Source organism: Fukomys damarensis, unplaced genomic scaffold, assembly GCF_012274545.1.
Source record: "Fukomys damarensis isolate Sample0158 unplaced genomic scaffold, DMR_v1.0_HiC HiC_scaffold_21, whole genome shotgun sequence".
NCBI lineage: Eukaryota > Metazoa > Chordata > Mammalia > Rodentia > Bathyergidae > Fukomys > Fukomys damarensis.
Genome location: NW_022900933.1, coordinates 19,046,748 through 19,061,269, shown reverse-complemented (window position 1 = coordinate 19,061,269; position 14,522 = coordinate 19,046,748). Strand labels below are relative to the sequence as shown.

The following is a 14,522-nucleotide window of genomic DNA, read 5'->3' as shown; positions in this document are numbered from 1 at the left end:
CTGCCTTACCATTCGGTGTCGCCAATAGCTCCCTGAAGCTGGGTCTGCGCCTGCGCCCTGGAGGCAGCCTGGAGTCCCGAGGCCAAGCCCCAGCACGCCCCTGCGTCTACACGAAAGTGGTCTCTGACATCGAGTTCCCCCCGTACTTCCTCTTTGGCTGCCTCCTTTGTAAGTGCCTTGGCCTTGTAGTGCCTGCTGGGGCAGTGTCAGGTCTTCGCTCCTGGCTCTTCAGCCAGGGCCACGGCAGCGTTTGGACCTGGGCCAAGTCCTGCTGCGTCAGAAGAGGGAGCCTGGGGCCGGCTCCTCCCCAATCCCAGAGTGGGCAGTGAACTCAGATGCCCCCACATCATCACTGGATTGACCCCGCCCTTCAGGCCCTGCCCTTCTGATCTGTCCCCAGGGTGAAGGCAAGACTCACGAGGGAGGTGGGGGTGGAGGACGTGCTGCTGGGCTCCATGTCGAACACCGTCTGGGTCTCCTCCTCCGGCTGCAGCAGGGAGACAGGCAGTGAGCAGGTGGGTCATGGCATGCACAGCTCTTGCTCCACACCCAGGGCCTGCTGCACCCACACCTGGGCCCGGGCCACCCTGGCACTCAACTTCTCTCTTGTCTTTTCAGACCTCAGCTCTGCAAACAACCGAGAGAAGGCTGGATCCCTCTGGAATGTGCTATTCCCAAGCAAGTAAGCAAAGCTGCAATTAGGGTAGAAAGGTAGGGCTGCTTTGACACCTGTTTCTGGCTGGATGCCCCCTCCATTGTTCTGGGAGGAGTGCCAAACGAATCTGCTCTATGTTCTCTGCCACCTTCCTGCCCTAGAGTGACACTCGGATGGCCACCTCACTGTACCAGACACAGTTAGCTGGGTACCTGTGATCCCAGCACTCTGGGAGGCTGAAGCAGGAGGATTACAAGTTTGAGCCCAACCTGGGCTACGTAGTGACTTAGCGAGACCCTATCTCAAAATTTTAAAATAACTAAATAACAGGTTGGCAATATAACAGTGCAAAGGCTCTGGGTTCAAACCCAGTACTGGAAAAAAAACAAAACAAATCCCAAAACTGAAAAACTGCAGAAGACAGAGCTGATCCAAGCACCATTTGGACAGCGATGAAGCAAAAGAGGCCAGGCAGAAAGGGTGGTGGGTGCCTGTGCCCAGAGTCCAAGTACAGAGACAAGAGAAGAAAGAAGAGAGGCCTCTAAGACTCCCTCTGCCAACTCAGCAGGGCAGCAGTACTTAAAGCCAACTTTCTTTTCTTTATATACATTCATTTTAAAAGGAAACAATTCACTGTTAAAAAACCTGTGCCAGCTGCCATACGCAGATAGTTAACTAGAAAAATAAATACATAATCACAAAAGGCGCAATGTTATGCTGTGGTCTGCTGGAAATCCTTCCAGTGCCCCTGTACAGACACCCACTTTGGGAAATGCCGCTGTAGACACACAGCATGGCTGCACGGCTCTGTGTGCCAGGCCTGGCTCCCTTCTCCCAGGTGGCTTCAAGGTTAGATTGGGCCCCACTGGCAAAGAGCCACAGGGGCGGTGGCGGATCACCTCCGGAGCCCCAGCTGTACAGGCACTGTCTGACTGCCCGTCCTGCCTCCAGACTCTGCTCCATCCTCTACCTCAGCCCTCTGGCCCTCAGAATGATTCTCACAGCTCAGTCTGGACTGGACTCATGTGGTAGGGGAATAGGCCAGCTGCCCGCTGTTTGGAGGAGGCATCGGGGTAGAAAAGAGAGCACAGCGTCTTCTGGTGGGGGCCTGCCCAAGTTAGCATCAGCCTGCACACATGCACACCGAGCCCACAATCAGAAAGGCCAGACCCTCTGGTCTTGTGCTGCTCTGGAGCCTATGCCAGGAACGGGTCCCGGAGCCATGTCTCTCCGGGCCAGGGGAGTTCGTGGAGAAGGGAAGATTGGCGGCTCACCTCATAGTCAGAGGATGTCCTCAGCTTCCCCAGAAAAATGCCAAAAAAGGTGATTATCATGGACGCTACGAGGGTAGACAGTGAGAATAAGGTGATGCTGTGGAGGTAACCTGTGGAAGAGAAGAAGAGGCGCTGGCTGTGGGTCCCCAGCACAGGAACTGGGTGGGGAATCCCGGCTGACAGATGCTAGGGACCATCCCGGCACCTCCATAGGAGCTCTGATCTTGGGGTAGAGACGCTTCCCCAAGTCCCCTCCAAGAACCACAGGATCAGTGAGCCTGAGGTGACACCAGCCTTGTTCTGTGTGGCCAGCGTAGAATTTGGCGTCTGTGGATTCCATGAAGAAAGTGTTCTGATTGACCTAAGTATCCAGGTCAGTGCCTGTCCTCATAGCCTTTTTCTTTTTCTTTTTTTTGGGGGGGGTACCAGGGATTGAACTCAGGTCCTTGCACTTGCGAGGCAGGCCACCGAACTGCTGAGCTAAATCCCTGGCCCTGCATAGCCTTTTTGTTACCCCTGTTACCCATGGTTCCAGGGGAGTGCCTTTGGGTTACCATTTCTGCCTTGACCCCCACTTTTCCCCCACAAGCCCAATCAAAGTGAGCATGCTTAGTTATCTGGGCAAATGGCACTGAGAAGCAATCCAGAATTCAAAAGTAATTTACATTTCAGGTGGAAATATTGAGTCCATTTTTTAATGGCAGCAGTTTTCTCACTAGATGAAGATGGAAAATCACTCTTTACAGTCAAAGGTGATTGCTTAATGATGCTCACTGCGGTAACTGAGAAATAGCACAAAATGGTAAACAGCCTCTGCATCCAGCAGGGGAGGGCTGACAAAAACGGGTAGCGTTTAATGCAGCTGTTGAAAGGCATGTGTTCAGTCTCTTAGTAATGCAGGAAATTGCTCAGCACAGAATGTTCAGGGGAAACTCGGGATGCAGGACTCTGGGCTACACCACAGATGGTCACAAGTGGGTAAAGCAAGAGTGGATCATCCCACTCCCTCTCGGTTTGCTCCCCTCCCCAGGGCAGTTGCCTAGGAGGTGGTCTGGGAGGAACAGACATCAGGCTCCAGGTATGATTATGGGTGGCTTAAAACTGGATCTTCATGTTTTTCTGTTTTTGCTAATGAACATACAGTGCTTTATCCTCGGACAAAAGGCAGTATGGAAAAAATTGTCTGCTAGGTGGAAGGGAAAGGCTAGCAGGATAAGAACCTAGGGCTGATGACAAATGGATAAACCATACAAATGACAGAGTTGGCTCCTTACTGAGGTCACTGTGACTGAGAGTAAAGAAAATACTTCCCCTTCTTCTCTTCCCCGAGAAGTTAAGATCAAGTGCCCCAGGGGAAGGGCAGAGGCTGCCTGCTGGCATGGGTGACTGAGGGGAGAAAGTTGAGGGATGCCCTGCAATGAAGGAACATGAAATTTCTTGCTCAGATCAAAATCCATACAATTTGGACCCTACTTCACCTCGAAGTTCTGCTCAGATGCTCATACTTGGCCTGTAGAGGTCAATGGACCTGGCCATGTCCAACGAGCAAGGTCTCTCATTTCCCCTCTAACAGCATTGGTGTCGAGGAACTCACAGAGCAGTGGGATGGGCAGAGGAAGGATTATCCAGCACCTACCTGCTCGAAGGATGGAAAAGAAGAGCATCCAGAATAGACCCAAGAGAGGTGCAAAGATGGCCTGGGAGACCGCAGCCATGTGGATCTGCTCGTTCAGTTTGGTGGGCGCATAGGAGTAGTACATGTTGTAGCGGTCTGTGAGGTGCTTCATGCACAGGTAGAGCAGTCCTAGGGGCCGAAGACGATCACCCAGTCAGTGGCCACTTTGACAGTCAAGACCTGAGCTGCCCATGGTCCTCACAGGCCTAAGAAACCAGACTCAGGGCTATGAGAGTAGTGAGGGCCAAGGACAGGCTGCGAGAGCCCTGTGGTGCTGACCTCTGGGGCCAGCAGCTTCCCCCGAGTCCCCACAATCGAACTTGCCTGCTCAGTTTGAAAAGTCAATCACCCGTGCATTTATTCAACAAGCATCCAGTCTCAGCAGCCATCCAACCTCAGCCCCCTTGTCCTGGCCCTGCCCCAACACCTCCCCACCATAGGCTTGCTCTAGGAGGTGGTACGGGGTTGTGGGACCCCATTCCCCCTCCCAGTCTAAGCGAGTAGCCCCAGGTTCGCCTAGAGGTGCCTCACCAAAAGGGACGATGATCGGGCAAGTGATGCTGTACGCCATCACCACGGTGAAGACATTCATCATCCACGCGTACTCGCGTCCATACTGGAATTCTATGGCCTGGTTCTGGGGCAGAAGGGAGGGGTCATCTGAGGTCGCCCGGCCCCCTTGGCTTGGAGGCAGCTTCCCTTCCACCCCTGGAGTCCACAAAGCGCCACTTGCAGCACCCAGAGGTGCATGCAGCAGGCCCCTCCCAGGCCCAGGCAGGGCTGCACTCAGGGAAGGACCCGCCCCCACCTTCCGGATGTGGACTCTCTCAGGCTCAGACTGGGAAAAGAAGAGGCGGGTGCTGTACATGAAGAGCGAGCCCAGGCGCATGAGCTCCATGCCGGTGCCGATCAAAGCTGCGGTGATCACGTAGTTGACAAAGAAGGCGCCGTTGTCCGGCAGGAACACACACCTGCACAGAAGACAGTGACAGTCCAGGGGATAGGAACAAGGGGAGACATCAGGAGAAAGAGACAAAGAGAAAAACAGCGGAGGAGTTACAGGTGCGAGTAAAGTTTCATAGACAGTCATGTGCCACATAACCAACATGCCAGCCCACGATGGCCACATATGTGATGGTGTTCCCGTAAGACGACGTCCCCTAGGGAGGCTGAAGCCGCTCCGGTGTGCATAAGTACCCTCAGTGATGTTTGCACAACCTAATCAGCTAAGAAGACAGTTCTTAGAGGGTTCCCTGCTGTGAGGCGATGCAGGCTCTGTGCGCGTGCCCGTGCGTGTGGGCGCACACACAGGCCCTCGACCCAATTGAAGTTAACAAGCAGTTCTGAGCAGAGACACGGATGGTGGGGGTGTGTGGAGACTTGTGCACGGCTTGCTCCCAAACGAGGGTGTCTGACCTCAGTTCCGAAAGCCTAAGACCTTAAATGGGAAAAGTTACATTTCTATTTTCACTAATATTTATTTGAAATTTAGTGTTCTTTCAATTAAGAATGTGGCACAACTGCTGGGTGGGGCGGTACGTGCCGCTACTCGGACTGAGAGTCATGAGGGTCACAAGTTCAAGCCCAGCCTGGGCAACTCAGTGAGACTCTGTTCCAAAATAGAGAGGGGATGGGGGAACCCGGGATGTAGTTCAGCATTCCTTGGATTCAATCCCCAGTACTGCCGGAAAAAAAAAAAAAAAGAGAGAGAGAGAGAGAGAAAATTTTAAAAGTAAAAAATCGTGGAATGTTAGCTGTTGCAACTTTGTCACCAGTTGAAATCACATTATAGTCATTGCTGACATCTTACTTAGGTCTTCTGTGCTCATCAGCATTTCGGTGGTGCTTGTCACCATTTCAAAACGATGGCAGGAATGAGACATGCTGCTAAATCACATGATTAAAGTTCTCCTGTCAACAGGAGAATGTGCTTGACATAGCTGGGCAACTTCATCTGGGAGCAATTAATTCACCTGACGTTCATTCATCTGAATGTTGTCTTTAGTGCACAAAATACATGGACTGCAAAGAAAACCAATCGTACTGAAATATAATCATCAAAGTATTTTAAAGTTTGGTGACTCAAGCGTCTCTTTTGCTTCCTCGTATCCCCATTTATACAACTTTTAACTTCCTTTAAAAGAGGGCCAGGGGTTTAGCTCAGCGGTTCGGTGGCCTACCTCACAAGCGCAAGGACCGGAGTTCGATCCCCGGTACCAGAAAAAAAAAAAAAAAAAGATACAACTGAGCCCAGGAATGCATTTCAGAACTCCTTAAAAAATGACTTTTTCTTAATGAGGAACCTAAAATATAGATAAAGGGCAAAGTAAAATCGAGGTAACAGGAAATAGGGAGATAGATCTTTCTCAAATGGGAAAGAGATCAAGAGCTGGAGAAAGAAGTCGGGAGGAGGGAAAGGGGATGGAAAAAGACTTAGGGTGTCTGTGTACCTGTGCCAACTCCCCGCGAGGAGCTGTGATCATTAGGTACTGCAAAGGTACGCTAATAGGGAAAACTATTGTGTCTTGATGACATCCTAGTTGAACCATGAACTCACAAATCTTTTCTTTCTCACATATAAGGAGTATTGAAGATATTTACTTGCCTAGCCAAAGATGAACCTGTCCATCTTAGGAAAAATAAAACTTTATTACAATAATAGTTTAAATGTAAAAACCTTGGAGAATTCTGGTTCTTGGCCTGTGCTATGGGAGCCTCATGTCATTTACAACCTATCTTTGGGATTTTCAACCCTTGTAACCATAAAAAAAGAAAATCAAGGGCTGGGGATTTAGCTCAGTGGTTCTGCTGCCTGCCTCACAAGCACAAGGTCCTGAGTTCGATCCCCAGTACCAAAAAAAAAAGAAAGAAAAGAAAATCAAAACTAGCTAGATGTTAAACACAATCCACACATTACCCACTGAATCTTTAAAACAATAAAATGTAACTAATTTGCCTGTATTTAAAATGGCTTTGTTACTGATGCGCTAACAAGTTTAATTGTAAAAATATTTTGATAACTGTATTTCAGTATAATTGGATTTCTTTCCAACCCATGTATTTTGTGCACTTAAATACTGCATTCAGACTACCTGTAAAACTGGATAAATGTGAATAAGCTCTCTGGATTGTACCAACGTCAATTTCCTGGATTTTACATTATACTGTACATAGTTGTGCAAATGTTAGCGCTACAGGAGGGCACACGGCACTATGATTTCACAGACATTCCGAAAGGAGTCCCTGGGGGGCTTTACCAGATTGCCAAAGGAGTCTGCAGCAAAAGTAATGAGAGCGTTCGGATACGTTTGTCTACACCTCTGTGAGCAGTGCGGGTGCTGGATGCAGGGTAGGGTGCACCCTGCGGTGTGGACACCCCCAGCCCTGGTTTACATACAGGCGTACTCACTGGAACCTGATGGTCGCCTGCTCCAGATAGTAGATGTCAAAGAGCCAGCGTAAAAAGACGTCCAAACTAGAAGCAAGAACAAGGCCAGCCCTTTAGTGACCAAAACGAGAACCGAGGCCTAGGATTCAATTTCTCTTCACCTGGCTTCCCCTCTTCAATCCTCTCTAGCTCAAATCTGTAAGACCCTTGCTCGATTTTAGCCGGCCCACCCACACTGCCCCTCTTCTACCTTCCTGCTGGCCCCTTCCGCCCCTGACCCTTTGGCCTTCCAGCACGAGGCCACCCTTCCTCAGCAAACCTTCACCAGCCATTCCTCCCACGGGGCTTTCTGCTTCATCTGACTTTCTGCACAACCCTGGCTGTGTTAGTGCCTCAGACTGTGAGCCAGCTGGCAGGACATCTTCCCAGCCAGCTAGGGCAGAATTCCTGGCCGACGGCCTGAGTCTGCACAGTGGCCGCTCAAGCTACACCCATGAGAGGCACAGGACTGCCATCATCTGTGGCGTCTGAAAGAGGCTGTTTCAACTCTAGGGTGAGCCTGGCTGGGAGAGCGGGGATAACTAGGGTGCAGTACCTGGTCAGTCCCATGGAGGGCAGAATGACCACCATGAACACAAGAAAGATGTAGCACTTGTGCACTATGATCAGATTCTGACTGGATCTGGAAGGAAACGGAGAGAGGAGATCATCAGGGTGTGAGACGGGTGGGAAGAAAGCTGGGCTGGGAAAGTGGCTCGGTAAAGCATACCAGTGCCCTCTCCTAGAGCACTGTGAGCTGTGCTGCATCTGGGAGCAGCAGGAGAGAATGGTGTGATCAACTAGTGATGCCTGCCCTGGGCACAGGAAGGGCAGGAAGGACACACATGTCATATATTTGATATCACTTTATCAAAGAGACACTAGCAGTGACACACGGAATCCCTACAGAACCTCAATAATCAAAACAAGCCTTGCTCTTGGCCAGAGAAAAGGCCACCAAGGATTTCTGATAGGACAGCCCCTGTGGCTTATTGCCTGTTAGAATGATAGGAACTTTTGGTGCAGGAAATGACTTTTTTTTTTTTTTGGTGGTGGTATGGGGGATTGAACTCATGACCTTGCGCTTGCCAGGCAGGTGCAGCACCATGAGCTATCCCAGCCCCCAAGGAAAAGACTTTTGAGAACCATGCAGCCTTCAGGCCAAAGCAGTGTTGTTTGCTTGGGATACAAAAAATACTTTCTACCCACTTAGCTGCCACCATGCAGGAGTCAGGATAAAGAACAAAACATCTCCCGTTTGTTTTAAATGTTGGCATTGTGTGGGTTACATGTGTTGACAATCAGTTTGACAGTCAGCTCCTGTGCTCTGGCTACAGCTACTTACCTGACTCTTTCAAGCAAGTCTTTTCATCTGTGCACCCAGCCTGCAATTCCTGGCACCACCTGGCCCATGCCTACAGCTCCAGACTATCAGTATACAGCTTTGGAGCTGAAGGAGTAGCCCAAGAAGGGCCTCATTCCCCTAGATTAGGGCCCTAATCAGCATCTGGAAGGCTAGAGTCCTGGAAACAGGAGTCTTTCCATAAAGAAAACTCCTGCTGGTCTTTGGGGATGGCTTCGGGTATCAAAAGAGTCCTCTATCAGTTCTAATCTTTAGGCCAGATGGAGGCCCAAGTGCCAGGCTGGTAGGGCATAGGGAAGGGGAGACTGGGGGAAAGAGAAGGGCTGGGAAAGGAGGGGCCTCCACTTACCTGGTCCAGTGGGCCTCCAGGAAGGCAGAGAAGTAGACCATCAGAGGCATTATCACTGTGAAGGCCCAGAGCAACAGGGAGGGGAAGAACTGGGTCACGACTGGGCTCTGCAGGGGAAGAAGGGAGTGGGGCAGGAGAGACGTCAATGCAAGAAGCCCCTTCCGCTGGCAGGCTGCCCTGATTTCTCCCCTGCCTGACTCTCCACCTCCAGCTCAAACTGTGAGCAGGCCTCCTGCTCCTGAGGCTACTTTCTTGGGGGCCTCCCTGGCCAGGAGTCTACTTGGTCAGAGAGAGGAAGAGGCTGACATCCCAAGGTCAAGTGGAGTCACCAGGGGACAAGGCCTTCTATGCCGCGGTCACTGGAAAGGCAGCTTGAGCTTTCCCTGTTGACTTCACTCTTAACAGCAGAGCCAGCTGCTGCCACTCACATGTAAAACGGCTGAGAGAGACAAGGCTGACACTGCATGAGGAGCGGGCGAGTGCAGGGAGGGTGGGGAAGGGGACTCCCCAGGGAAGGCAGGGGGGCCCATGAGAGTGTGGCTGGGGCCTATTGTGAAGGGAGGCAAAGGAGCAGAGGAAGTGATGTGGCTCACTGATCCTGTGTATATCTGTGTGTGTGTGTGTGTGTGTGTGTGTGTGTGTGTGTGTGTGTACTGCTGGGAAGAGGGAAGAGGCTATGTGGAAGGAGGGGCCTTGTAGCTCATCAGAGCAGCACTGAGGCTGCAGGACTGGAAGTGGGCCAGGCTGCAGGGCAATGCCTGTCAGGAGGAGCGTCCTCTAACCTCAGGGATGGCGTACAGGTGTCTGGAGGTGAGGGACACGGATCCAGAGGTCCCTCCTCTCCAAGGGCTATGCTGGGACTGATCTCACTCTTCTTTACCCCAACCAGATCAGGACATTTCAGTCATAGACAACTTGGGGTGACCGGAGATGTTCACACCTGCCTTGCCCTCTGTACCCCCGCCTGGTCCAGAGTGACCTGATCTAACAGAGCCCTCTAAGCCCACACCGACTGGACCGCCCATTCCCCCAAACTCACCCCAGGACCTTTGTGCAGCTCCTCCACTCTCTTCCCTCTCCAGCCCCTGCCGCTAGGATGAGCAATGGCCCACATTCATCCCACTCAGAGCAGAGGAAGCTGCTCTATTCTGCACCGACACGGCTCCACCTCCGCCGTGTTGGCAGTACGTGGGCTCCCCATCCCATCCTCGCCTGTGTGCTTCCTTCATCTCCCTGGGGCCCCCAGCCTGGCCTGAGCAAAGGAGGCACCTGCAGTTTCTCGATGGGGCGGGTGACGTTGTACATGTCGATGGTGTTGATGATGATGGCAGGCGTGGTGAGAAAGAAGAACAGGAAGAAGAGGAAGGTGTTGATCGCAATAAAGCGGGCCCACCAACTGAAGCGGCGGATGGACAGGTGTTTCCTGGGGAGGATGGAAGAGGGAGGTGCATTTAGGACTCTGGGTCCAGCCCTTAGCGAGAGCCCTTGTGCTCTTTCCTGCATGCCAGCTCTGGATCCTGGCTGCCTGGTCTAATGGACCCAGACCTTCCTGCAGAGCCCCCGGGTTCCCCTTAGTCACACCACTTGTAATGGCTTGGAATGTATCTCACAGATGGATCTGGGCTCTTCCTGCAGGAGAGACATTTTAGGTACATTACATGCTCGTGGGGTGAGCTTAGGGTGTGCAGAGGCTGTGACATTCAGGAAGTACATGGGACAGCCCAGTGGGAACTGTATTTGAATGACACTGGGCCTCCCTGTGGGGCAATAAGGCAGGGGAGAGGGAGGCTGTCCAGTTGTCTTCCTCAAGCTCAGAGGACAGCTTGAAGGAGAGTGGAGGGACAGAAAAAGCTTACCAGATGATGTCTTTTGGGTGTGGGGCCTGAGCAACCCTCCAGTAGTGGGATTTGACGATGGTGGTCACTGAGGACTGCTGGGGGTGCACACCACAATGGATGTACTTGTAATCCTCCTGGACGCTGCAGAGAGGGGAGGGGGAGGACACAGAGGTCTGGGGCTGGGAGGACAGGCCTTGAAGGGTCACACAACAGGATCCTAGGGCCGCTGGAGATAGCTCCTAAGTCCCCAAAGCTGCAGGGAAGGGACGTGTGAGGGTGCCTGGACCATCCAGAAAGAGGTAGCCTCACTGTTCTCGGTTTCTGCCTTGCTGCTATCAGCAGGGGCATCAGAGATGTGCTCTTCCTTTGAGGTTGATGTGAAGGTATTCATTTAGCTTCGTCTTACTATCAATAGCTCCTGGTTATTGAGTTCTTCCTGCGTGTCGGGCACAGTGCTTTGGTGATTAATAGAATTGCAACTGCAGATTCCTAAATTGAAGTACCTTGAGATGTAACTGAAGAGGGTGGTGCTGGTGTTGGAGCCCTGTCTTTGACCTTCTAACTCGCAGTCTGCAGCAATTAAGCCTCAGATCTTTGCTACCAAGTGGAGATGTCTCAGGAAATGAACAGTATGATCTTACGTAGGCACATGGCTTTATAGAACACACATATTAAATAGATTATGTATATCCCTTATCAATCCTATGGGAGGTGAACAGGGCAAACAGTAATAATGACGGTGCACAGATAAGAAGTTTGAGTACAAGGGACTTGTAAAATTGTGCACCATCATTTAAATTAAAACCTAGGGTGTTCCACTGTTTTTGTACAGGGATGGGGGGTCATGAGGACAATGCTATGCATTATCAAGATCCCATCCAGACAGGAGGCCCACAATCCTTCAGAGACTGATCCTGCAGCTCCCCTCTGTTTAGTGCGGTCCTGAGGATCCTTCTGGAACATTCCAGAGTGGACCTAATTTATTCCTTGTTGAGATGAGGCTGCCACGGGCTGGGGCAGAACATGGGAGACTGTAGGGCTCTGACTTAGGGAAGGCCTACAACAGAAGGGAGAGAAGGGCAAGTAGCGCTTATCTCTTCTGATCCTCTCACTTGTGGCAATAAGGGAAAAATGACTATCGTTCTTAGCAAGACCCGGAAGAGAAGCCAAGAGGTCAAAGGCTACACTGACCACCTCTGTACCGAAGCAAGGACATGCAGAGTGAGAGCTCAGGGCCTGGGCATCTTGGGAGACAAGCCGGGCCCCAGCAGCTGAGTAAACAGGTATGGCCACACTCTGGGAAGCAAGATGGCGCTGACCAGGAACAGCAGGGAGGCGCTAAGAACAGGCAGCTGGAGGAAGGCTCTGTCTCCTCACCTAGGCTGGAATGGGGTCAGAGAGGATGGAGGAGAGAAGCAGAAGCCCACCCGTAGGGCTAGGAGGGGGCTGCAAGCCACTGGCACAGTGCTCACCGCTGCGCCATCCTGGTGTCCTGGAAGGTGACAAAGATCAGGTCGAGACGCTTCAGCCGCACACGGTTGAGCTCGGCATTGAACTCATCAGTCAGCTGCTCCTCCAGCTCACTGTAATACTGCTCTGCATCTACCTGGGGCAAGAGGCGGCCCTCAGAGCCAGAGGCCAGAGTCCCAGGAAGGCTCTGCTGGACTGGGGGACTTGTCCACTCAGCAGCCTGGAAGCAGGGGCTTGGCCTGGAAACCACTTCTAGAACAGCCAAAGGCTGACTCTGCCCCTCGCTCCCTCCTCTAATCTGGGCACAGTGAGGCACAGCAGGAATGGGGGCCAGTTTCAGACTTGGGTAAATCCCAAAGAGACAAGAGAATGCACAGCTTTGTCAGGAGAGGAGGCAGTTCCTTTTCTGGTCTGGTTGGAGTCCAGTGCTGCCCTGAAGTCCAAGTCCCGTGACCCCTTCTAGCCTATTGGTTGGGGGTTAGGTGGACCTGTGGCCTTCAACCAGACCTGTCCTATGTCTTTGGGAGTCTGAGTAACATGGGGAGCCTGCTGTGTATTGGCCATTCTGTCCCTGGAGATGGCCCCCAAAAAAGGCTTGAGCTCCTCTACATGCTCAGGGGTCCCCTCCCTGCCACCCCCACACCCCAGCCAGTTACCTCCTTGAAACAGGTCCAGCACTTGCAGAAGCACAGGCGGGCACAGGGGTGGATCCTGATCATCACTTTCCCAGTCTTCTTGGCCTTGGCCGTGTAGTAGAGCCGGCCCCGCATGGCATGGCGCCTGTCGGCACAGGCAATGAGGATCTGTGGATCGGGGCCCGGCAGAGCCCCACCTTCCCCTTGCACCCCCAGCCCCGATCCTGACAGGCCCCAGCGAGGCCTCACCTCTGATCATCCAAGTCGATCAGGTTCCTGACATCATAGCAGAAGTGGACTCTGGTCACGATGCACCCTGGATAGGCCTCGCTGCAGCCAGACACAGATGCTGAGCCTGTGGGGCTGGGGATGTGCTGCTCACCCCTCCCCAGGAGGATAGCCCAGGGCACTGGGTGGTGCGGCTGCCTGGGGCTGCCTTGGAGCTTGCTCTGAAGGCTGAGCTACCTTCAGGGTTTGGACCCTGGTAATCTGAGTTGCTGCATCCTCCCTAGATGACTGAGAACGGGGCCAAAGATGAGTTCCAACCAGTAGGGATCCAGGAGAGAGCTGCTCACAGAGAGGTGATAAGCTCAGTGGACAGTCTCCTTTAGGCCAGGAGCGTGGGGTCACTGAAGACGTCTCAAGATGCTGGGCCCTAGACAGCCATGGTGCAGGGGCTCCCTGAGCTCGGAAGCTGGAGCCTCACACCCCTGCTATGCCAGACGTCCCTAAATCCAGAACCCTGCTCCAGCCACAGTGGCCCACCCCATCTGAAAAGCCAATACTGAGCTGAGTCCAGGGAGGGCACAGGGGTGTTCCTAGCCCCACCATCCTGGGCCAGTTCAAAACCACATGAGGGCCAGGGGTGGTAATCAGGACACGGGGATGCACACCTAAGCCTGCCTGCATCACTTACTGGAAGTGCTTGATGACCATCTCCGGGTCCTGGATGTCCGTGGGCACATAGGTGATCATTAATGTCCTTGTGACCTGGGTGGGGAGCAAAAATGGAGAAAGAAGGCTGTGCTCATCTGCACAGGAACTCGTTCTGCTCCTGGGCTACAGGCCTTCTGCCTGATGCCCAGAGCCTTCCTGCTGAGTAAGCCCTGAGCTAGTTTCCCTGGCCTTTTGGCCCAGCTGAGCCTGGCAGGCTTGAGGTCAGCAAACTGTGCCCTTTTTTATTCTCTGTGTTCCAGCTGTTGGGTCCTGACACAGACAGCTGTGAAGGGAGGGAAAGCCAGAGGCTGCAGACAGGGCCAGGTGGAGGACCACAGCTCATGGCTGAAAACAGTTGCTCAGACCACTTCTTGCAGATGCAGCTACTGCAGCGATTGTGGTCTTCCTGTGCCGTTCCAACCCTTCCAGCACAAAGCCCCTCACTGTCAGCGAAATCCGTAACAGTAGCCAGCACAGGGGAGCTATGGTGAGCAATCTATGGTTTAGATCTGGAATGTCTCCTGAAGGGCCATGAGTTAAAGGCTTGGTTCAAGCTTGGTGATACTGGGAATTTGTGGAAACCTTTAAGAGGTGGGCCTCATGGGAAGTCTCAGGTCCTTGGAGGTGTGCCTTAAAGGAACCATTGGGGTCCCAGCCCCTTTCCTCCTCTCTCTTTTTGCTTCCCAGGTGCCATGAGGTGAGCAGCCTCCCTGCTGTGGCACCTTGTTTTGCTGCAGGACAAAAGGCAATGGAGTCTCCTCATCGTGACTGAAACCTCCTAAACTGTGAGTCAAAATAAACCATCCCAGGGCCAGGGATTTGGCTCAGTGGTTCCGCTGCCTGCCTCGCAAGCACAAGGACCCAAGTTCAATCCCCCGTACCAAAAAAAAAAAAAAAAAA

General features: G+C 52.5%; 1 protein-coding gene and 1 long non-coding RNA gene across 3 annotated transcripts in view; one reads left to right on the top strand and one right to left on the bottom strand.

Annotated features, from left to right (window-relative positions):
* The window catches only part of Tmem63c (transmembrane protein 63C), a 99,661-nt gene that overhangs the window by 8,479 nt on the left and 76,660 nt on the right, over nucleotides 1–14,522 (bottom strand). For both annotated transcript variants that reach the window (XM_010645568.3, XM_033766697.1), the window contains exons 12-25: nucleotides 13,603–13,676; nucleotides 12,936–13,016; nucleotides 12,708–12,831; nucleotides 12,054–12,187; nucleotides 10,600–10,722; nucleotides 10,013–10,166; nucleotides 8,744–8,850; nucleotides 7,588–7,674; nucleotides 7,014–7,079; nucleotides 4,413–4,575; nucleotides 4,136–4,241; nucleotides 3,566–3,733; nucleotides 1,930–2,039; nucleotides 419–487 (exon numbers count right to left, since the gene is read on the bottom strand). In XM_010645568.3, coding sequence (XP_010643870.1) covers nucleotides 419–487; nucleotides 1,930–2,039; nucleotides 3,566–3,733; nucleotides 4,136–4,241; nucleotides 4,413–4,575; nucleotides 7,014–7,079; nucleotides 7,588–7,674; nucleotides 8,744–8,850; nucleotides 10,013–10,166; nucleotides 10,600–10,722; nucleotides 12,054–12,187; nucleotides 12,708–12,831; nucleotides 12,936–13,016; nucleotides 13,603–13,676 — 1,566 coding nt within the window. The remainder of the gene's footprint in view (nucleotides 1–418; nucleotides 488–1,929; nucleotides 2,040–3,565; nucleotides 3,734–4,135; nucleotides 4,242–4,412; nucleotides 4,576–7,013; nucleotides 7,080–7,587; nucleotides 7,675–8,743; nucleotides 8,851–10,012; nucleotides 10,167–10,599; nucleotides 10,723–12,053; nucleotides 12,188–12,707; nucleotides 12,832–12,935; nucleotides 13,017–13,602; nucleotides 13,677–14,522) is intronic.
* Nucleotides 90–927, top strand: LOC104877175. The gene is made up of 3 exons (XR_784533.2): nucleotides 90–168; nucleotides 401–515; nucleotides 619–927. It is a non-coding gene; the product is annotated as an uncharacterized LOC104877175 (long non-coding RNA).